At 43.7% G+C, this 24,549-nt stretch overlaps 1 protein-coding gene across 1 annotated transcript in view; it reads right to left on the bottom strand.

Moving 5' to 3' along the window:
- GTF2F1 (general transcription factor IIF subunit 1) overlaps positions 1 to 24,549 on the bottom strand; it is a 185,435-nt gene that overhangs the window by 31,664 nt on the left and 129,222 nt on the right. Inside the window, exons 10-11 of the mRNA XM_069230467.1 lie at positions 21,192 to 21,320; positions 18,690 to 18,763 (exon numbers count right to left, since the gene is read on the bottom strand). Coding sequence (XP_069086568.1) covers positions 18,690 to 18,763; positions 21,192 to 21,320 — 203 coding nt within the window. The remainder of the gene's footprint in view (positions 1 to 18,689; positions 18,764 to 21,191; positions 21,321 to 24,549) is intronic.

Below are 24,549 nucleotides of genomic sequence, written 5' to 3'. Positions count from 1 at the left end.
GGGAGTGTTCTAGGGGTTGCTGTTGCCTGATTGGTTATAGTTAAAGTTTGGTCCTTTTTCCATAAAAGGACATTGCTTGGCTATTAAACTGCCCTTTTCATTGCCATTATAGCCTATGATAGTGATGGAAAATGTCACTTACCCAGTGTACATCTGTTCGTGGCATTAGTCGCTGCAGATTCACATGCTGTGCACATCCCGCCATCTAGTGTTGGGCTCGGAGTGTTACAAGTTGTTTTTCTTCGAAGAAGTCTTTTCGAGTCACGAGACCGAGGGACTCCTCCCATTTCGGCTCCATTGCGCATGGGCGTCGACTCCATCTTAGATTGTTTTCCCCGCAGAGGGTGAGGTAGGAGTTGTGTATTATAGTAATAGTGCCCATGCAATGGAGTGAATACGTATGTACATAATGTAGTTTAAAGTGATATATTTACAAATTTACAAATGTTCAAGATCAACTTCTAAACTGCTACAGGCTCCCGGGGAGGCGGGTGGGCGCATGTGAATCTGCAGCGACTAATGCCACGAACAGACGTACACTGGGTAAGTGACATTTTCCGTTCGATGGCATGTGTAGCTGCAGATACACATGCTGTGCATAGACTAGTAAGCAGTGATCTCCCCAAAAGCGGTGGTTCAGCCTGTAGGAGTTGAAGTTGTTTGAAACAATGTTCTTAGTACTGTCTGTCCTACTGTGGCTTGTTGTACCGTTAACACATCTACACAGTAGTGTTTGGTAAATGTATGAGGCGTAGACCATGTGGCTGCCTTACATATTTCGGTCATTGGAATATTTCCTAGAAAAGCCATGGTAGCACCTTTCTTTCTAGTCGAGTGTGCCTTTGGTGTAATAGGCAGTTCTCTTTTTGCTTTAAGATAACAAGTTTGAATGCATTTAACTATCCATCTAGCAATGCCTTGTTTTGAAATTGGATTTCCTGTATGAGGTTTTTGGAAAGCAATAAATAATTGTTTTGTTTTCCAAATTTGTTTTGTTCTGTCAATGTAGTACATTAACGCTCTTTTGATATCTAATGTATGTAGTGCTCTTTCAGCTACAGAATCTGGCTGTGGAAAGAACACTGGTTGATTCAAGTGGGACGGTGATATGACTTTTGGTAAGAATTTAGGATTTGTTCGTAAGACTACTTTATGCTTGTGTATCTGAATAAATGGTTCTTGTATGGTAAATGCTTGTATCTCACTTACTCTTCTTAGAGATGTGATAGCAATTAGAAATGCAACTTTCCATGTTAAATATTGCATTTCACATGAGTGCATAGGTTCGAAAGGTAGACCCATGAGGCGAGTTAAGACAATATTGAGGTTCCATGAAGGAACTGGTGGTGTTCTTGGTGGTATAATTCTCTTCAGCCCTTCCATAAACGCTTTAATGACTGGTATCCTGAATAAAGAAGTTGAGTGTGTAATTTGCAGATAAGCTGAAATTGCGGGAAGATGTATTTTAATGGATGAAAAAGCTAGCTTTGACTTTTGCAAATGTAATAAGTAGCTTACAATGTCTTTAGCAGATGCGTGTAATGGTTGGATTTGGTTATTGTGGCAATAATAAACAAATCTTTTCCACTTATTTGCATAGCAATGTCTAGTGGTTGGTTTCCTAGCTTGTTTTATGACCTCCATACATTCCTGTGTAAGGTCTAAGTGTCCGAATTCTAAGATTTCAGGAGCCAAATTGCTAGATTCAGCGATGCTGGATTTGGGTGTCTGATTTGTTGTTTGTGTTGAGTTAACAGATCTGGTTTGTTTGGTAGTTTGACATGAGGCACCACTGAGAGGTCTAATAGTGTTGTGTACCAAGGTTGTCTTGCCCAAGTTGGTGCTATCAGTATGAGTTTGAGTTTTCTTTGACTCAATTGGTTTACTAGATATGGAAGGAGTGGGAGAGGGGGAAAAGCGTATGCAAATATCCCTGACCAACTCATCCATAATGCATTGCCCTGAGACTGATCTTGTGGGTATCTGGAGGCGAAGTTTTGGCATTTTGCGTTTTCTTTTGTTGCAAATAGGTCTATTTGTGGTGTTCCCCATCTCTGGAAGTAAGTGTTTAGTATTTTGGGGTGAATCTCCCATTCGTGGATCTGTTGGTGATCCCGAGAAAGATTGTCTGCTAACTGATTCTGAATCCCTGAAATAAACTGTGCTATTAGGCGAATGTGGTTGTGAATCGCCCAATGCCATATTCTCTGTGCCAGGAGACACAACTGTGTCGAGTGTGTTCCTCCCGGTTTGTTCAGATAATACATCGTTGTCATGTTGTCTGTTTTGACAAGGATGTGTTTGTGGCTTATTATGGGTTGAAATGCTTTTAGCGCTAGAAATACTGCCAGTAGTTCTAAGTGATTTATGTGAAATTGTCTTTGCTGAGTGTCCCATTGTCCCTGGATGCTGTGTTGATTGAGATGAGCTCCCCACCCTATCATGGAGGCATCTGTAGTTATTACGTATTGAGGCACTGGGTCTTGGAAAGGCCGCCCTTGGTTTAAATTTATGCTGTTCCACCATAGAAGCGAGGTGTATGTTTGGCGGTCTATCAACACTAGATCTAGAAGTTGACCCTGTGCCTGTGACCATTGTGATGCTAGGCACTGTTGCAAGGGGCGCATGTACAATCTGGCGTTTGGGACAATGGCTATGCCAGAGGACATCATGCCTAGTAGTTTCATTACCATCTTTACCTGTATTCTTTGTTTTGGATACATGACCTGTATTACCTTGTGAAATGCTTGTACTCTTTGTGGACTTGGAGTGGCAACCCCTTTTGTTGTGTCGATTGTCGCCCCTAAGTACTGCTGTGTTTGGCACGGCTGAATGTGCGACTTTGTGTAGTTGAGTGAGAAACCTAGTTTGTGGAGGGTCTCGATAACGTACCTTGTGTGTTGTGAACACCGTTTTTGCGTGTTGGTTTTGATTAACCAATCGTCTAGGTACGGGAAGACGTGTATTTGCTGTCTTCTGATATGCGCAGCTACCACTGCCAGGCATTTTGTGAAAACTCTTGGCGCAGTTGTTATCCCAAATGGCAACACTTTGAATTGGTAATGTACCCCTTGGAATACAAACCTTAGGTACTTTCTGTGTGAAGGATGTATCGGTATATGGAAGTATGCATCCTTTAGGTCTAGTGTTGTCATGTAGTCTTGCTGTTTGAGCAATGGGATTGCGTCCTGTAACATCACCATGTGAAAGTGATCTGATTTGATGTAGGTATTTAACGTTCTGAGATCTAATATAGGTCTTAGAGTTTTGTCCTTTTTGGGTATGAAGAAGTACAGAGAGTAAACTCCTGTTCCTTTCTGATGAATTGGTACTAATTCTATTGCTTGTTTTTGTAACAACGCTTGGACCTCTAGTTGTAGAAGATCCATGTGTTGCTTTGACATGCTGTGTGTTTTCGGTGGGACATTTGGTGGGAAATTCTATGCAATAACCATGCTGGATAATTGCTAAGACCCAAGTATCTGTTGTTATCTCCTCCCATTGTTTGTAGAACTTGGTTAGTCTCCCCCCCACAGGTGTTATGTGTTGGGGATTTGTGATGTGTAAGTCACTGCTTGCTTTGTGGAGTTTTGGGACTTTGGAATTTTCCTCTACTTTTTTGGATCGGTCCCCCTCTATATTGTCCCCGAAAACTTCCCCGCTGATATTGGCTTTGATAAGTGGGCCTTGTTTGTGAGGTTGTGGGTTCTGTGCTTTGTCCTCGAAACCCCCCTCGAAACTGTGTCTTTCGAAATGTGCCTCTGCTCTGTGGGGAGTAGAGTGCGCCCATGGCTTTGGCCGTATCTGTGTCTTTTTTAAGCTTTTCGATGGCAGTGTCCACCTCCGGCCCAAACAACTGCTGTCCGTTAAATGGCATATTCAGCACGGCTTGTTGTATTTCCGGCTTGAATCCTGATGTACGCAGCCATGCATGTCTCCTTATTGTCACTGCTGTGTTTACAGTTCTAGCAGCTGTGTCTGCTGCATCTATTGCTGACCGTATCTGATTGTTTGAGATACTCTGTCCTTCTTCCACTACTTGCTGTGCTCTCTTTTGGAACTCCTTGGGCAAATGTTCTATAAAGTGTTGCATTTCATCCCAATGAGCTCTATCGTATCTGGCCAACAAAGCCTGTGAGTTTGCAATACGCCATTGGTTTGCTGCCTGTGCCGCCACTCTTTTTCCCGCAGCGTCGAATTTACGACTCTCCTTATCTGGAGGTGGTGCATCTCCTGAAGTGTGTGAGTTCGCCCTCTTGCGAGCTGCCCCTACTACTACTGAGTCCGGTGTTAGCTGTTGTGTGATGTACACGGGGTCAGTTGGTGGCAGTTTATATTTTTTCTCCACTCTTGGAGTAATGGCCCTTCCTTTTACAGGCTCCTCAAACACTTGTTTGGAGTGCTTTAGCATTCCAGGTAGCATGGGGAGACTCTGGTACTGGCTGTGTGTGGACGACAGTGTATTGAATAGAAAGTCGTCTTCAATTGGCTCTGAATGTAGGCTGACATTATGCAACGCCACTGCCCTAGACACCACCTGAGCGTAGGCTGTAGTATCTTCTGGTGGTGACGGTCTAGCTGGATAACAGTCAGGACTATTATCTGACACTGGCGCATCATAAAGATCCCACGCGTCTGGATCGTCCTGACTCATCCCTGTATGAGTCGGGGATTGCATCATTGGTGGAGTGGCTACTGGTGATGGTTGCGGAGAACGTTGCGGGACGGTGGCGGGCTTACTTGTTTAGCCACCTTTGCCTGTGGCTGCTTGTCTTTCTCCTGGAAGGCAAGTTTGCGTTTCATTCTAATAGGAGGGAGAGTGCTGATCTTCCCCGTTTCTTTTTGGATGTGGAGGCTTCTTTGGGTGTAGTCTGGCTCCATTGTCTCTAGTTCCTGTCCAAATCTGTGTGTTTTCATTTGTGAGGACAGTCCTTGTTCCTCTGTGTAGGAACTTTATTTCGGTTCCGAGGCCGGATGTTTAGGTATCGAAACCTTTTCGGCTGCTTTTTTTGGTTCCAACGAAACCTTTTTTATTTTCGGCGTCGTGGTCTCTCGGTGCCGACTTATTTCGGTTCCGCTGTCTCGGTGCCGAACTTGCTCGGAGCCACTGTCTCGGGCCCGAGATTGCTGAGTGGCGGTATCTCGACCGGAGTCGGATGACTTCGACACCGGCGTGCCCTTTTTCGGTGCCGATGATCGGTCACCTATTTTTCGGGTTAAGCCATTGCCTGTTGGCGGTGGCGTCCCCTGGGTTTTGTGGTCTTCTCGTGAGTTTTATGTTTCGACGTCTTACTCACGGTTTTCGGCGTTTCTTCTGGATCGAGCTCGTCCGACTCTTGGATGGAGAAAGTTTCTTCTTCCTCCTCGAAACGCCCTTGTCCTGTCGGCGCCGATGCCATCTGCAGTCTTCTAGCTCTTTGGTCCCTTAATGTCTTTCTGGACCGAAACGCTCGACAGGCTTCACAAGTATCTTCCTTGTGCTCTGGAGACAAACACAAGTTACAGACCAGATGCTGATCTGTATACGGATACTTGTTGTGACATTTTGGGCAGAATCGGAATGGGGTCCGTTCCATCAGCCTTGAAGAGACACGTGGCCGGGCCGATCAGGCCCCGACGGGGCATCGAAAAAACCCCGAAGGGCCACCGGAGCTCTTCAAAATCGGTGTTGATCTGTTATAACTAACCAGATACCGAACGCAAACAATACCGACGATATTTCTGAGATTCTAACTAACTTTCCGACCCGAAACACGGAGCGAAAAGGAACACGTCCGAACCCGATGGCGGAAAAAAACAATCTAAGATGGAGTCGACGCCCATGCGCAATGGAGCCGAAATGGGAGGAGTCCCTAGATCTTGTGACTCGAAAAGACTTCTTCGAAGAAAAACAACTTGTAACACTCCGAGCCCAACACTAGATGGCGGGATGTGCACAGCATGTGTATCTGCAGCTACACATGCCATCGAACACACACACATATATATATATATATATATATATATATATATATATATATATATATAAAAAATGTCACTTACCCAGTGTACATCTGTTCGTGGCATTAGTCGCTGCAGATTCACATGCTGTGCACAGTCCGCCATCTGGTGTTGGGCTCGGAGTGTTACAAGTTGTTTTTCTTCGAAGAAGTCTTTTCGAGTCACGAGACCGAGGGACTCCTCCCATTTCGAGTCCATTGCGCATGGGCGTCGACTCCATCTTAGATTGTTTTGCCCGCAGAGGGTGAGGTAGGAGTTGTGTATGCTAGTAATAGTGCCCATGCAATGGAGTGAATGCGTATGTACATAATAAAGTTTTAAGTAATATATTTACAAATGTACAAATGTTTAAGATCTACTTCTAAACGGCTACAGGCTCCCGGGGAGGCAGGTGGGCGCATGTGAATCTGCAGCGACTAATGCCACGAACAGATGTACACTGGGTAAGTGACATTTTCCGTTCGATGGCATGTGTAGCTGCAGATACACATGCTGTGCATAGACTAGTAAGCAGTTATCTCCCCAAAAGCGGTGGTTCAGCCTGTAGGAGTTGAAGTAGTTTGAAATAATGTTCTTAATACAGCTTGACCTACTGTTGCTTGTTGTGCAGTTAGCACATCTACACAGTAGTGCTTGGTAAATGTATGAGGCATAGACCATCTTGCTGCCTTACATATTTCGTTCATTGGAATATTTCCTAGAAAGGCCATGGTAGCACCTTTCTTTCTGGTTGAGTGTGCCTTTGGTGTAATAGGCAGTTCTCTTTTAGCTTTAAGATAGCAGGTTTGAATGCACCTAACTATCCATCTAGCAATGCCTTGTTTTGAAATTGGATTTCCTGTATGAGGTTTTTGAAAGGCGACAAATAATTGTTTTGTCTTTCGAATTAGTTTTGTTCTGTCAATGTAGTACATTAGTGCTCTTTTGATGTCTAATGTATGTAGTGCTCTTTCGGCTACAGAATCTGGTTGTGGGAAGAACACTGGTAATTCTACCGTTTGATTTAGGTGGAACGGTGAAATTACTTTTGGTAAAAATTTAGGATTGGTCCGTAGAACAACTCTATTTTTGTGTATTTGAATAAATGATTCTTGAATGGTAATGAAAATGTCACTTACCCAGTGTACATCTGTTCGTGGCATTAGTCGCTGCAGATTCACATGTTTGGCACAGTCCGCTGCCTGGTGTTGGGCTCGGAGTATTACAAGTTGTTTTTCTTCGAAGAAGTCTTTTTGGTCACGGGACCGAAGGACTCCTCCCTCTTTGGCTCCATTGCGCATGGGCGTCGACTCCATCTTAGATTGTTTTCCCCGCAGAGGGTGAGGATGGAGTTGTTTGGTATAAATAGTGCCCATGCAATGGAGTGAATATGTATGTATGATAAGAGTTTCTAATAATTATTTACAAATGTTCAGATGTTTAAGGTTTATGATCTACTTCTAAACGGCTACAGGCTTCCCGGGGAGGTGGGAGGGTACATGTGAATCTGCAGCGACTAATGCCACGAACAGATGTACACTGGGTAAGTGACATTTTCAGTTCGATGGCATATGTTGCTGCAGATACACATGTTTGGCATAGACTATAAAGCAGTTACCTCCCCTAAAAGCGGTGGTTTAGCCTGTAGGAGTTGAAGTAGTTTGGAATAATGTTCTTAGTACAGCTTGGCCCACTGTAGCTTGTTGTGCATTTAGTACGTCTACACAGTAGTGTTTAGTAAACGTATGAGGCGTAGACCAGGTTGCAGCCTTACATATTTCGCTCATAGGAATGTTTCCTAGAAAGGCCATTGTAGCACCTTTCTTTCTGGTTGAGTGTGCCTTTGGTGTAATAGGCAATTCTCTTTTGGCTTTAAGATAGCATGTTTGAATGCATCTGACTATCCATCTAGCAATGCCTTGTTTAGAGATTGGATTTCCTATGTGTGGTTTTTGAAAAGCTATGAACAGTTGTTTTGTTTTCCTGATTAGCTTTGTTCTGTCAATGTAATACATTAGTGCTCTTTTGATGTCTAGTGTATGTAGTGCCCTTTCAGCCACAGAATTTGGTTGTGGGAAGAACACTGGCAATTCTACTGTTTGATTTAAATGGAATGGTGAGATTACTTTTGGCAGAAATTTTGGATTTGTTCTTAGAACTATTTTATTGTTGTGTATTTGAATAAATGGTTCTTGTATGGTAAATGCCTGTATTTCACTTACTCTTCTGAGGGATGTGATTGCAATGAGAAATGCGACCTTCCAGGTTAGATATTGTATTTCACAGGAATGCATGGGTTCGAAAGGGGGACCCATGAGTCTTGTTAAGACGATGTTAAGGTTCCATGAAGGAACTGGTGGTGTTCTTGGTGGTATAATTCTTTTTAGCCCTTCCATGAATGCTTTAATAACTGGTATTCTAAATAGAGACGATGAATGAGTAGTTTGTAGGTAAGCAGATATAGCTGCGAGGTGTATTTTTATAGATGAAAAAGCGAGATTTGCTTTTTGCAAATGTAGTAAGTATCCTACTATGTCTTTAGTAGAGGCATGTACTGGTTGTATTTGATTGGCATGGCAGTAGTAAACAAATCTTTTCCACTTAGATGCATAGCAGTGTCTAGTGGAAGGTTTTCTAGCTTGTTTTATGACCTCCATGCATTCTTGTGTGAGGTCCAAGTGTCCGAATTCTAGGATTTCAGGAGCCAAATTGCCAGATTCAATGATGCTGGGTTTGGATGTCTGATCTGTTGTTTGTGTTGTGTTAACAGATCTGGCCTGTTGGGTAGTTTGACATGCGGTACTAGTGAAAGGTCTAGTAGAGTTGTATACCAAGGTTGTCTTGCCCATGTGGGTGCTATCAGTATGAGTTTGAGTTGGTTTTGACTCAACTTGTTTACTAGATATGGAAGGAGAGGGAGAGGGGGAAAAGCGTACGCAAATATCCCTGACCAATTCATCCATAGAGCATTGCCTTGTGATTCGCGGTGTGGGTATCTGGATGCGAAGTTTTGGCATTTTGAGTTTTCTCTTGTTGCGAACAAATCTATCTGGGGTGTTCCCCAAATTTGAAAGTACTTGTTCAGAACTTGGGGGTGAATTTCCCATTCGTGGACTTGTTGGTGGTCTCGCGAAAGGTTGTCTGCTAGTTGGTTTTGTATTCCTGGAATAAATTGTGCTATTAGGCGAATGTTGTTGTGAATCGTCCACTGCCAAATTTTTTGTGTTAGGAGGCACAATTGTGTTGAGTGTGTTCCTCCTTGTTTGTTTAGATAATACATTGTTGTCATGTTGTCTGTTTTGACAAGAATGTATTTGTGTGTTATTATGGGTTGGAAGGCTTTTAACGCTAGAAATACTGCCAACAGTTCTAGGTAATTGATATGAAGTTTTGTTTCGTGTATATCCCATTGTCCTTGAATGCTGTGGTGATTGAGGTGTGCTCCCCACCCTGTCATGGAAGCATCTGTTGTTATAACGTATTGAGGCACTGGGTCCTGAAATGTCCGCCCTTTGTTTAAATTTTTGCTGTTCCACCATAGAAGCGAGAGGTATGTTTGGCGGTCTACCAACACCAGATTTTGAAGTTGACCCTGTGCCTGTGACCATTGTGATGCTAGACACTGTTGTAAGGGTCGCATGTGTAGTCTTGCGTTTGGGACAATGGCTATGCATGATGACATCATGCCTAGAAGTTTTAGCGCAAATTTTGCTTGTATCTTTTGGTTTGGAAACATAGCACTTATTAGCTTGTGGAATGCCTGCACTCTTTGTGGACTTGGAGTGGCAATTCCTTTTGATGTGTTGATGGTTGCTCCTAGATATTGTTGTGTTTGACACGGTTCTAGGTGTTATTTTGTGTAGTTGATGGAAAACCCCAGTTTGTGAAGGGTTTGTATGACAAAGGTGGTGTCGTTTGCGCATTTTTTTACTGTCTTGGTTTTGATTAGCCAGTCGTCTAGGTAAGGGAACACATGTATCTGTTGTCTCCTGATGTGTGCTGCTACTACTGCTAGACATTTTGTGAACACTCTTGGTGCAGTTGTTATTCCGAATGGCAACACCTTGAATTGGTAATGTATTCCTTTGAATACGAACCGTAGGTACTTTCTGTGAGAAGGGTGTATTGGTATATGAAAGTACGCATCCTTTAGGTCTAATGTGGTCATGTAATCTTGCTGTTTGAGCAGTGGAATGATGTCTTGTAGTGTGACCATGTGAAAATGGTCCGATATGATGTAGGTATTTAGTGTCCTGAGATCTAATATTGGTCTCAATGTTTCGTCTCTTTTTGGAATTAGAAAGTACAGGGAGTAAACTCCTGTGTTTTTTTGTTGTACTGGTACTAATTCTATTGCATCCTTTTGCAGTAGTGCTTGAACTTCTAGTCCTAAAAGTTCTAAATGATGTTGTGACATTTTGCGTGTTTTGGGGGGGATGTTTGGTGGGAAGTTGTGGAATTCTATGCAATAGCCATGTTGGATTACTGCTAATACCCAATTGTCTGTTGTAATCTGTTGCCAAGATTGGTAGAATTGGCTTAGTCTTCCCCCCACTGGTGTTGAGTGAAGGGGTTGCGTGACTTGAAAGTCACTGTTTAGGTGGAGGTGTTTTTGGAGTTTGGAATCTTCCCCTACTCCTTGGGAATTGACCCCCCGATATCCCCTGAAACCACCCCTTTGGAAGGAACCCTGATATGGTGTGGTTCTTGATTGTTGGCTGGTGGTGTCTGTGGGTTGGCCACGAAACCCCCCTCTAAATGGAGTTTTTCTGAAAGAGCCTCTGCTCTGCGGGGAGTAGAGTGCGCCCATGGCTTTGGCCGTGTCTGTGTCCTTTTTAAGTTTTTCAATGGCTGTATCCACTTCCGAGCCAAACAGTTGTTTCTCGTTGAAGGGCATATTAAGGACAGCCTGCTGGATTTCAGGTTTGAAGCCTGAAGTGCGTAGCCAAGCGTGTCTCCTTATGGTGACAGCAGTGTTGACTGTTCTTGCTGCAGTATCGGCTGCGTCTAGTGAAGAGCGGATTTGATTGTTTGAGATCGTTTGTCCCTCTTCCACTATTTGCTGCGCCCTTTTTTGGTATTCCTGGGGAAGATGGTCTACGAGAAGTTGCATCTCGTCCCAGTGTGCGCGGTCATATCTGGCCAGCAGCGCTTGTGAATTTGCGATGCGCCACTGGTTGGCTGCCTGTGACGCCACTCTTTTCCCTGCCGCGTCAAATTTTCGGCTTTCTTTGTCCGGAGGTGGGGCGTCGCCAGATGTATGTGAATTTGCTCTTTTGCGAGCTGCCCCTACTACCACAGAGTCGGGTGGTAACTGCGAAGTAATAAACACTGGGTCTGTGGGTGGTGGTTTGTATTTCTTATCCACCCTTGGGGTGATGGCTCTTGATTTTACGGGCTCCTCAAAAATTTTTTTGCGTGCCGTAACATCCCTGGTAGCATTGGGAGACATTGATATTGGCTATGTGTAGCCGAGAGGGTGTTAAATAAGAAATCATCCTCTATAGGATCGGAATGCAGTTGGACATTGTGGAAGTCTGCAGCCCTAGCCACCAGTTGCGAGTATGAGGTACTGTCCTCTGGCGGTGACGGCTTTGTGGGGTATGACTCGGGATCATTGTCCGGCACTGGGGTGTCATACAGGTCCCAAGGGTCTTGATCCTGATCGTCATGACTTATGGTAGTTTGCGCTGGTGAGTGCATTTGTGGCGGTGTTTGTGCCGGCGATGCCTGTGGAGGAGAGGGCGGAGGCGTGACTTTTTTAACCACTTTGGCTTGTGGGTGTGTGTCATCCTTTGGAAGTCCGATCTTTCTTTTCCTCATGATTGGGGGAAGGGTTGATATCTTCCCTGTATCTTGCTGGATGCACAGTCTCTTTGGTGTGTAGTCCGATTCTACACTTTGGAGCTCTTGTCCAAATTTGTGCATCTGGCCACTTAGTCCTTGTTCCTCTGAGTAGGATGAAGGTGTGGTATTTTTCGGCGCCGAGAGAGAATCTTTTTTCGGTTTCGGCACCGACAGAATTTTTGTTCCTTTCGGCATGGATTCTCGGTGCCGATGTTTTTCGGTGCCGGTATCTTGTTTTTGTCTCTCGGAGCCGCTTTCTCGGCTCCGAGGTTGCTCCATGGCGGTCCCTCGACCGGAGTCGGGTGTCTTCGCTATGGGCGTGCCCTTTTTCGGCCCCTTCGACGGGTCGCCTGATTTATGGGTCGAGCCATGGCCTGTTGGCAGTGGCGTCCCCTGGGCTTTCGGTTTGTCGATGGATTTACTTTTCGACGTCTTACTCACAGTTTGTTGCTGTTGTTCGACGTCGGAGTCTCCGGATTCTGATTCCGGAACCGAGAATGTTTCCTCTTCGTCGTCGAAACGTTGTTTTGTCGACGTGGACGCCATTTGGTGACGCCTGGCTCTTCGGTCCCGGAGTGTTTTTCTGGACCGGAAGGCTCGACAGGCTTCACAGGTATCCTCCTTGTGCTCGGGGGACAAGCACAAGTTACAGACCAAGTGCTGATCTGTATAAGGATACTTACTGTGACATTTTGGGCAGAAACGAAACGGGGTCCGTTCCATCGGCTTCGATGTCGCACGCGGTCGGGCCGACCAGGCCCCGATGGGGGATCGAAACTGCCCCAAAGTCTTCCGATGATCGGTGTCGATGTACCTAACTATCCCGATACCGAACGGAACAATACCGACGCTTTCTTCCGAGATTCTGACTAACTTTCCGAACCGAAACACGGAGCGAAAAGGAATACGTCCGAACCCGACAGCGGAAAAAAAACAATCTAAGAAGGAGTCGACGCCCATGCGCAATGGAGCCAAAGAGGGAGGAGTCCTTCGGTCCCGTGACCAAAAAGACTTCTTCGAAGAAAAACAACTTGTAATACTCCGAGCCCAACACCAGGCAGCGGACTGTGCCAAACATGTGTATCTGCAGCAACATATGCCATCGAACAGGCTTGAATCTCACTCACTCTTCTTAGAGATGTGATGGCAATTAAAAATGCAACTTTCCACGTTAAGTATTGCATTTCACAAGAGTGCATGGGCTCAAAAGGTGGTCCCATGAGTCGTGTTAGGACAATGTTGAGGTTCCATGAAGGAACTGGTGGTGTTCTTGGTGGTATAATTCTCTTTAGGCCTTCCATGAACGCCTTTATGACTGGTATCCTAAACAATGAAATTGAGTGCGTAATTTGTAGGTAAGCAGAAATTGCCGTAAGATGTATTTTAATGGAAGAGAAAGCTAGGTTAGAGTTTTGCAAATGTAGTAAGTATCCTACTATTTCTTTTGCAGATGCGTGTAAAGGTTGAATTTGATTATTATGGCAGTAATAAACAAATCTTTTCCACTTATTTGCATAGCAGTGTCTAGTGGTAGGTTTTCTAGCTTGTTTTATGACCTCCATACATTCCTGTGTGAGGTCTAAGTGCCCGAATTCTAGGATTTCAGGAGCCAAATTGCTAGATTCAACGATGCTGGATTTGGATGTCTGATCTGTTGTTTGTGTTGTGTTAACAGATCTGGTCTGTTGGGTAGTTTGACATGAGGTACTACTGAAAGGTCTAGTAGTGTTGTGTACCAGGGTTGCCTTGCCCATGTTGGTGCTATTAGTATGAGTTTGAGTTTGTTTTGTTGCAAATAGATCTATTTGAGGTGTTCCCCAAATTTGAAAGTAATTGTTTAGTATTTGGGGGTGAATTTCCCATTCGTGGGTTTGTTGGTGATCTCGAGAGAGATTGTCTGCCAACTGGTTTTGAATCCCTGGAATAAATTGTGCTATTAGGCGAATGTGGTTGTGAATCGCCCAATGCCATATTTTTTGTGTTAGGAGGCACAACTGTGTCGAGTGTGTCCCTCCTTGTTTGTTTAGATAATACATTGTTGTCATGTTGTCTGTTTTGACAAGAATGTATTTTTAGGTTATTATGGGTTGAAATGCTTTCAGCGCTAGAAATACTGCTAACAGTTCTAAGTGATTTATGTGAAACTGCCTCTGATGTATGTCCCATTGTCCTTGGATGCTGTGTTGATTGAGGTGTGCTCCCCACCCTGTCATGGAAGCATCCGTCGTTATGACGTATTGTGGCACTGGGTCTTGGAAAGGCCGCCCTCGGTTTAAATTTGTACTGTTCCACCATAGAAGCGAGATGTATGTTTGGCGGTCTATCAACACCAGATCTAGAAGTTGACCCTGTGCTTGTGACCATTGTGATGCTAGGCACTGTTGTAAGGGCCGCATGTGCAATCTTGCATTTGGGACAATGGCTATGCATGAAGACATCATGCCTAGGAGTTTCATTACCATTTTGACTTGTATCTTTTGTGTTGGATACATGGCCTGTATTACCTTGTGAAATGTTTGAACCCTTTGTGGACTTGGAGTGGTAATCCCTTTTGCTGTGTTGATTGTTGCTCCTAAGTATTGCTGTGTTTGACACGGCAAAAGGTGTGACTTTGTGTAGTTGATCAAGAAACCTAGCCTGTGAAGGGTCTGTATGACGTAGTTTGTGTGCTGTGAACATTGTCTTAGCGTGTTGGTTTTGATTAACCAGTCGTCTAAGTACGGGAACACATGTATTTGCTGCCTTCTGATATGTGCAGCTACTACTGCCAGGCATTTTGTAAAAACTCTTGGCGCAGTTGTTATTCCGAATGGCAACACTTTGAATTGGTAATGTATTCCTTGGAATACGAACCTTAGGTATTTCCTGTGTGAAGGATGTATTGGTATATGGAAATACGCATCTTTTAGATCTAATGTTGTCATGTAGTCTTGCTGTTTGAGCAGTGGAATTACGTCTTGTAACGTGACCATGTGAAAGTGGTCTGATTTGATGTAGGTATTTAGTGTTCTGAGATCTAGTATTGGTCTCAGAGTTTTGTCCTTTTTGGGTATTAGAAAGTACAGTGAGTAAACTCCTGTGTTTTTCTGTTGAATTGGAACTAATTCTATTGCGTCCTTTTGTAGCAATGCTTGAACTTCTAGTCCTAGAAGATCTATATGTTGTTTTGACATATTGTGTGTTTTCGGTGGGACGTTTGGAGGGAATTGGCGAAATTCTATGCAATAACCATGCTGGATAATTGCTAAGACCCAAGTGTCTGTTGTTATTTCCTCCCAAAGTTTGTAAAATTGGCTTAGTCTTTCCCCCACAGGTGTTATGTGATGGGGGTGTGTGACTTGTGAGTCACTGCTTATTTTGAGGGGTTTTGGGGCCTTGGAATTTTCCTCTATTTTTTGGGAATTGGCCCCCTCTAAATTGCCCCCGAAAACCTCCCCTTTGATATTGACCCTGGTAGGTAGGCCTTGTTTGTGAGGTTGTGGTTTCTGTGGGTTGACCTCGAAACCCTCCCCTAAAAGGTGTTTTCTGAAATGTGCCTCTGCTCTGCGGGGAGTAGAGTGCGCCCATGGCTTTGGCTGTATCGGTGTCCTTTTTGAGTTTTTCGATGGCAGTGTCTACCTCCGGCCCAAACAATTGCTGTTCATTAAACGGCATATTGAGCACAGCCTGCTGGATTTCTGGTTTGAACCCAGAAGTGCGCAGCCATGCGTGCCTTCGTATTGTGACTGCAGTGTTTATTGTCCTTGCAGCAGTATCTGCTGCATCCATGGAAGACCGTATCTGATTATTTGAGATACTTTGTCCCTCTTCCACCACCTGTTGCGCTCTTTTTTGGAACTCCTTGGGTAAGTGTTCGATGAAATGTTGCATTTCATCCCAGTGAGCCCTGTCGTATCTTGCCAAAAGTGCTTGTGAATTGGCAATACGCCACTGATTTGCTGCTTGTGCTGCAACCCTTTTTCCCGCAGCATCAAATTTGCGGCTCTCCTTGTCTGGAGGTGGTGCGTCGCCTGAGGTATGAGAGTTGGCTCTCTTACGAGCTGCCCCCACAACTACCGAGTCCGGTGTTAGTTGTGTTGTGATATATATTGGATCTGTGGGCGGTGGCTTATATTTTTTCTCCCTTGGAGTTATGGCTCTGCCTTTAACTGGATCCTGAAAAATTTTTTTTGAATGTCTTAGCATTCCTGGGAGCATGGGAAGGCATTGATACTGGCTATGGGTGGAGGATAGGGTGTTAAAGAGAAAGTCATCCTCAATTGGTTCCGAATGTAAGGAGACATTGTGAAACTCGGCTGCCCTTGCGACCACCTGTGTATAGGATGTACGGTCCTCAGGTGGTGACGGTTTTGTAGGATAAGAGTCTGGGCTATTGTCAGACACTGGAGCATCGTAGAGGTCCCATGCATCGGGATCATCCTGACTCATTGTGGTATGAGCTGGTGAGTGCATCAGTGGTGGAGTTGTTGCTGGTGATGCATGTATTGATGGTGGTGGAGACGGTGGTGGGGTTGTTTTCCTTGCCACCTTTGCTTGTGGTTGCTTGTCCTTTTGTTGAAAGGCAAGTTTCCTTTTTATTTTGATTGGGAGAAGAGTGGTTATCTTCCCTGTGTCCTCATGAATATGAAGCCTTCTTTGCGTGTAGTCAGGCTCTACAGCTTGAAGCTCCTCTCCAAATCTGTGTAATTGGGAGGTTAATCCTTGTTCCTCTGTATAGGAACTAGTTTTCGGCTCCGAGGCTGGCTGTTTCAGAACCAAAACCTTTTCGGAAGTCTTTTTAGGCTCCGAAGAAACCTTCTTTGTTTTCGGCGTGGTGTCTCGGTGCCGAAATTATTCGGTGCCGCTGTCTCTGTCCCGAAGTTTCTCGGAGCCGCTGTCTCGGCTCCGAGGTTGCTGTGTGGCGGTATCTCGACCGGAGTCGGATGACTTCAACACTAGCATGCCCTTTTTCGGTACCTTGGATGGGTCACCTAGTTTTCGGGTTAAGCCATGGCCTGTTGGCGGTGGCGTCCCCTGGGCTTTTGTAGACTTCTCGTGAGTCTTGATTTTCGACGTCTTACTCACGGTTTGGTGTGTTTCTTCGGCGTCGAGTTCTTCAGAATCCGACTCGCGGATGGAGAAAGCTTCTTCTTCCTCCTCGAAGCGTTCTTGACCTGTCGGCGTGGACGCCATTTGCAGTCTCCTGGCTCTTCGGTCTCTCAGCGTCTTCCTCGACCGAAACGCTCGACAGGCTTCACAAGTATCCTCCTTGTGCTCGGGGGACAAGCACAAGTTACAGACCAGATGGTGATCCGTATACGGATACTTGTGATGGCATTTTGGGCAGAAGCGGAATGGGGTCCGTTCCATGAGCCTTGAAGTCGCACGTGGCCGGGCCGACCAGGCCCCGACGGGGGATCGAAAAAACCCCGAAGGGCCACCGGAGCTCTTCAGAATTCGGTGTCGATTTGGTCTAACTAACCCGATACCGAACGCAAACAATACCGAAGTTTTTTCCCCGAGATTCTAACTAACTTTCCGACCCGAAACACGGAGCGAAAAGGAACACGTCCGAACCCGATGGCGGAAAAAAAACAATCTAAGATGGAGTCGACGCCCATGCGCAATGGACTCGAAATGGGAGGAGTCCCTCGTTCTCGTGACTCGAAAAGACTTCTTCGAAGAAAAACAACTTGTAACACTCCGAGCCCAACACCAGATGGCGGACTGTGCACAGCATGTGTATCTGCAGCTACACATGCCATCGAATATATATATATATATATATATATATATATATATATATATATATATATATATATATATATATATATATATATATATATATATATATATATATACACACACACAGCTTTATTAAGTTACCGTGGGACCACTGCGACGACAGGGAATGATTAAACATGTTAATCTATGAAAGATCCCATAATGGAGACCTACCAGCTCCGTAAACCCCCTTTCAGTGTGATTGTACCAGCCCCTGATTTACCCGATTCTGCCAAACCCCAGGGCAGATAAACTCCAACTAATCAAGTGTACCTTAGCACCCACACGCCTCCACCTAGGGAAAAGGACCTAGGCTCCCAACACGACCAGGTAGGTGTTTTCCTTCCTCCGAATAATTCTACTCACAAATTTATTAAACTGACTGCAATAGCATTTTTCATGCCTACCTCAGGATATAAACTAATTAAGATCTAATAAAAATATGTATTTCCTTGCATGTACAAATATTTACAATGCTCACCTTTTGCTAAGAAAAATACAAAATAAGGTTGCTTTTATGAGCCATAATGCCTTGTCAGGGTCTGGTTGTGAGAGGCTTCAAAGCTAAGTTCATGCTTGGTACTAGTCTTTTTTGGGACTTGTCCAGACTGTAGTACCATTTTCTATTTCTCAGCTATGTTACCTGTAGATGCAAAATCTGGCTAGCACATTTCTGTAGAGTCCCATTTTTATAGGGGAGACACCAACATCAAACATCAGGTCTTACGACTGCCTTCGTGTCCTTCCCACAACTACTATCCTGCAAGGCTTCCTCCCCTTGTGGCTTTCCTTATCTATTTTCATTGCCTGTAAACCATTTCATCCTGTATGGAAACCCAAATGAGAGACAGCTTCCTATAACAGTTTGTGCTCAAATCCTGGAACTGCCCAATAAATGTATTTGATCATTTCCTTCCACCCCTCCACAGTGGAGGTGGAGTTCCCCTATTCAGACTCCACCTTATTGCCTGCTTTCCCCCTCCAAGTCTACAAGAGTTTTGCGGATATAGGAATCTCTAAAATAAAGTCAATATAAATGTGTCTATTCACTGCTGTTGTAATAGATTGGAAAAAGTACAGAAGGAGTTGGAGCAAGTTACCTGGATGAGCAGGGCTGAGGAGGCTTCACCGTCAATGTCGCTCTCTTCTGAGGTCTCCGACTCATCGCTACTATCTAGCGGGATGAGAAAATAAATCACAATTCGAGCAACAGCGAATAAGAGGAAGAAATGCGAAAGTACAAGTAAATGGAGAGGGAATTTGAGATGGGAGAAAGGAGATATGGGTTACGTGGTGGACAAGTTGTTGCTGAGCAGGCTTTTGAAGGTTTGCAGGACAGAGGAGAATGACAAATGGGATCAAGACAGAGGACGACATAAGTACAGAGGATGGTAATTAAACAAAACTCCAAGTTAAATTATTGATGCAGTCTTGATTGTCTTCTTCAGGTCTTTGCAATTAAAGCTTGTTTAATTAATTTAAAGATCATACTTGCTAGCTGTGATGTTTGTATGTACCAGAGTCCTATACATGGCTTGCTCACAGAACAATAAAAAATTTAAAAAAAACAAAAAAAAAAAAACACCTTGGATGTCCATGCCTTTATTAGCATCAAAATTATGAAACATTTAAAGGCTGGAATCCCTTCCTATGTACAGACAGAAGATTCAACATATCACCACAAAGGCAAGATGCAAACATAGTGAAGAAAACGGTTTTTCAACAAATGTGGGAATTACAACAGCAAAGCAACAATACAAAATCTTTTTAGTTGTTAATATGTGCCGCTGGGGCCCACATGTGCTTAATTAAGGAGGGGGGTGCAGGGCTATTTTAGCACCACATTTAAAGAAAATAAAATCAAAGGCACTGATTAAATAGGAGGGATAACCGAGGTAGTGCTGCTGCTGACAGTTTCTAACAAACTCCACGGCCTTTGTAACCTGGCTCCATTACTTTCAGCCAGAAATTAATAGTAAGAGGGAAATACTGTAAGTGATGAGTCTGAGATAGCTCTAATTTGGAGGATAACTTAACTTGGCAACTCTATGAAGACACTCAGCATTATTTAAAATCTCTTATTTGTTAACAGCCTCATCATTGGAAGTAACAGGTGCATTTACTTTCAAAGCCCCCCCCACAGAATTCATAGGGCAGTCTTGTTTCTCTTAATTTCTTAAATTTAATACTTAACTTTCACAAACCTCTTAAGGCTCCGTGGCAACTTCTGAAACCACAAAGATGTCAGAGACTGCCTAGATTTCAGCCTGCTTGAAACATCCCAAAAGTTTCTGGAATTCCTGCTCAGCTCCTAGAGATTCCACAACCCAGTCTCTGGAAAACCTTTATGTCAAGGTCGACAGTAAATGATTTTATTCAATACAAAAGACTGCTTTCCCTGCACTGCGAACACACAGTGGTTCTTATCACCTCTCGAAGGCAGCTGTAGTTGTTGGAATGCAATACCTTAACATGCTCATGCTGCAGGTCCAGAGATGAGAGCCCAAAACCTCATACTGTGAGTAAAATACTGTCACTTGAGATACCTTTATAGAGCAGCAATACTCAGTGCCTTTTAAGTACTTGATTTCTATGTAGTGCTTATGCAGTTTAAATTTGCTATACATTATACCCAAGTTGCTCATACTAGCGGCTGACTATTATATTCTTCACGGAGCCAGAGGGGACTGAGATCCCCTCGGGCTCCATGAGGCCTTTGTTCACAGCTTTTGCTGTGAACAAAGAACATTGGAATGTTGATGTTACCAGCCAGTAAAAGCCGAGAGCACTCCACTGTCTCCAATGGAGCTCCCAACGTTCCAATGTTCTAATACCCAATAAGCTAGGCTGAGCAGACTAAGGAAGGCTTTACAAGAACAGCAGATTGCAACACTGCTACTCTTATTCTCGGGAGACGGAGACAATGTCCAGAAGCAACGTTTTGGTGCACTATGTTAAAGAGACAAGTATTTGAAAATTCCATAAAAGATATGAGCGGCTACAAATCGGATTATAAAACCTAGAAAAAGGTATTTGGTGCAGATCACCACCATTTAGTAACCTTTTAAATGATTTCTTGCTGCAAAACCAAATAAGAAATCATTCACAGCAATTTGTCTGGATATTGGTGAAGACCGTATAAGGCTAAGTGTTCCTATCCGACACCCAAGGACAACCTCCAAAAACCTGTTGGCTGCAGACCAACCAACACATTTCTGTTTTAGGGGCAATAAAGGAGTGGCCATTCATACATTAGCTATGCTCTTCCCTTTGGAACTCTCTTCACCTGCATCTCCATTTTTAACCCAAATGATCAGTTTAGAGGAGCTCTGAAGATCCATATGCTCCTTTCTAAATATGGATTGAAAGCCAAAGAACTGGTTTGGTTTATGTGCTTTCTCAAACACACACTGTCCATCTACAGAGACCCTCTGTTCATTTACGTCTTCTTCCCTAACCTCTACTCTAACAATTTAAAATAATTATTTAAAAGCCCAAGCAATAGACAAACGAACTAAAATCAAAAGAACCTGTCAGAAAAGCTGCACAATAGGATCACAATACAGTGCTTCGACTACTGCATTGCCATACAAGGCAATTACCTTTTTTTTTCTTCTTCTCTTGTGGCGTGGGCACTTTCTTCTCCTCCTCCTCTTCCTCCTCCTTTTCTTCTTCTCCTGCTTGCTTCTCTTCTTCACTCTCCTCCTCACTCTGGTTCCCCTCGTCAATTCCTGGGGACGTAAAAAACAGGGAGAGAGAGCTGAACCTTGTTAAAAGGCCTAAAAACAGCCTAACAGAATACAAAGCTGGAATAGGGTATGAGGGCTGATCAACTACACGGTTAACTTCTTACAAAGATGGCAAACTGAGCCAACCCCAGCTGAATTCCAGGCAGTGTAAAAGTACTAGTGTAGGGATGGTCACTAGTCAAAACAATTACATTCTGGGCTCATTCACACTTCAAAAGGGTATAGATAATGAAAGCCACAGCCGTATTTCTAGATTATAAAAACACATATGATTTACTTTTCATATTTTGCAAAGATAGCCAAGCTACAAACCAAAAGTAAACCACATTACATTACAAAACAAACATGCGCTAACATATTGGGGAAACCGGCATGCTCGCATTCCAGGTTCAGAGACAAAATTCCTCAAATCGAAGACTATATATATATATAATGATACTATATAGGTGGCTTATCAAAAGATACAAAATATGCATTTTCCGCATCCTAGCTTAAGAGGATGATATTGTGTGAATACTTTGAAGCAATCAGAATTAGGAGCATATAGAATGAATCAAAAGCTTACATGGAAAGCTTGAAAATACATGTTAACACTGCAACCAGATACTGGTTTCACACTTTAGGTTTCATTTTTTTGTTAGACTCTCCTAGGCCTCAACACAATCCTTAACTTTAACCCTCACTGCAATTTTTATGCTTAACCCAGCTGCAAACCTAACCCTGGAGCCAAACCTTATTCCCAGCATATTCATATCTACTTCCAGGTTTAGAAACCACCTTTCCGTTTGTTTTTCACTACTTTAGTTTTCAAAACATTTGGTTAAAACTGCATGCACTTTGAACTAAATGATTGGTACTAGTGACTGATTACCTAGAGGCTGAATTGTGAATACATCCCAGTACGGTCTGTGCTCTCGGTAGAGAAAGCTGTCTCAGCTCAGAGAGACTGTAGACATTCACCCAATTCACTAATCAACTTCTGCCCTGTGGATAGTGTTTCTTTAAAAACTTTATTTGTATATTTTTGTAAACTACAAAACATTTTGGTACACCATAACACAAGACAGACATTGTACACCTCATTTTTCCTATTTTATGATGGCCTGATCACAGTTGTTGCTTTATCTGAGAATTCTGAAGTATCTGCTGGATACTGCACATTATCTGAGAGTGGGGGTGGGGGAATTCTGAATGCACTGATGAGGTTGCAGAGGTGATCAGGAAGCTTTTGAATTTGCTCCAGTTTATACTGGCATCAAAAGAAGCCTCATACTTGATGATAATCTCAGATGTATGGCAATAGGATGGAATGAAAATGTCACTTACCCAGTGTACATCTGTTCGTGGCATCAGTCGCTGGAGATTCACATGTTCTGCATAGCTCGCCATCTGGTGTTGGGTCGGAGTGTTACAAGTTGTTTTTCTTCGAAGAAGTCTTTCGAGTCACGGGACCGAGTGACTCCTCCTTTTGTCTCCATTGCGCATGGGCGTCGACTCCATCTTCGATTGTTTTCCCCGCAGAGGGTGAGGTAGGAGTTGTGTTGTAGTAATAATGCCCATGCAATGGAGTGACTAAGTATGTACCTATTTAAGGTTAAAATAATATATATACAAATGTACAAAGTTGAAGCTAACTTCCAAACTGCTACAGGCTCCCGGGGAGGTGGGTGGGCACATGTGAATCTCCAGCGACTGATGCCACGAACAGATGTACACTGGGTAAGTGACATTTTCAGTTCGATGGCATCTGTCGCTGTAGATACACATGTTCTGCATAGACTAGTAAGCAGTTATCTCCCCAAAAGCGGTGGCTCAGCCTGTAGGAATGGAAGTGGTTTGAAATAATGTTCTTAACACGGCTTGACCTACTGTGGCTTGCTGTGCGGATAACGCGTCTACACAGTAGTGCTTAGTGAACGTGTGTGGCGTAGACCATGTGGGTGCCTTACATATTTCTTGCATTGGGATGTTTCCTAGAAAGGCCATGGTAGCACCTTTTTTTCTGGTTGAGTGTGCCCTTGGTGTAATGGGCAGTTGTCGTTTTGCTTTAAGGTAGCAGATTTGGATGCATTTAACTATCCATCTGGCTATACCTTGTTTTGATATTGGGTTTCCTGCATGAGGTTTTTGAAATGCAATAAATAGTTGTTTAGTCTTTCTGATGTTTTTCGTTCTGTCAATGTAGTACATTAATGCTCTTTTGACATCTAATGTATGTAGTGCCCTCTCAGCTACGGAATCTGGCTGTGGGAAGAACAGTGGTAGTTCCACTGTTTGGTTTAGGTGGAACGGTGAAACAACCTTTGGTAAAAATTTTGGATTAGTCCTTAGGACGACTTTATTTTTGTGTAGTTGTATAAAAGGTTCTTGTATTGTAAACGCCTGAATTTCGCATACTCTTCTTAGAGAGTGCATGGGTTCAAAAGGTGGACCCAGGAGTCTTGTTAAGACACCATTCAAGTTCCATGAAGGAACAGGTGGTGTTCTTGGTGGTATTATTCTTTTAAGGCCTTCCATGAATGCTTTAATGACTGGTATCCTATATAGGGAAGTTGAATAGGTAGTCTGCAGGTATGCAGATATTGCCGCAAGGTGTATTTTAATGGAAGAGAAGGCTAGGTTAGATTTTTGTAAGTGAAGCAAGTAACCCACTACGTCCTTTGGAGTTGCGTGTAAAGGTTGGATCTGATTATGATGGCAGTAGCAGACAAACCTCTTCCATTTACTTGCATAGCAGTGCCTAGTGGACGGCCTTCTGGCTTGCTTTATGACGTCCATACATTCTTGAGTAAGTTGTAAGTGTCCGAATTCTAGGATTTCAGGAGCCAGATTGCTTGATTCAGCGATGCTGGATCTGGATGTCTGATCTGTTGGTTGTGTTGTGTTAACAGATCCGGCCTGTTGGGCAATTTGATGTGGGGTACTACTGATAGGTCTAGCAGTGTTGTGTACCAGGGTTGCCTTGCCCAAGTTGGTGCTATTAAAATGAGTTTGAGTTTGTTTTGACTCAATTTGTTTACCAGATAAGGAAGGAGAGGGAGAGGAGGAAAAGCGTAGGCAAATATCCCTGACCAGTTCATCCATAGGGCATTGCCTTGGGACTGCCTGTGTGGGTATCTGGATGCGAAGTTTTGGCATTTTGCGTTCTCTCTTGTTGCAAACAAGTCTATTTGAGGTGTTCCCCAGAGTCTGAAGTAAGTGTTTAGAATTT

The sequence above is a fragment of the Pleurodeles waltl genome, chromosome 4_2 (genome assembly GCF_031143425.1).
Source record: "Pleurodeles waltl isolate 20211129_DDA chromosome 4_2, aPleWal1.hap1.20221129, whole genome shotgun sequence".
Lineage (NCBI taxonomy): Eukaryota > Metazoa > Chordata > Amphibia > Caudata > Salamandridae > Pleurodeles > Pleurodeles waltl.
Note: the sequence above shows the minus strand (reverse complement) of the source record. Positions and strands in the feature narration are given on the sequence as shown.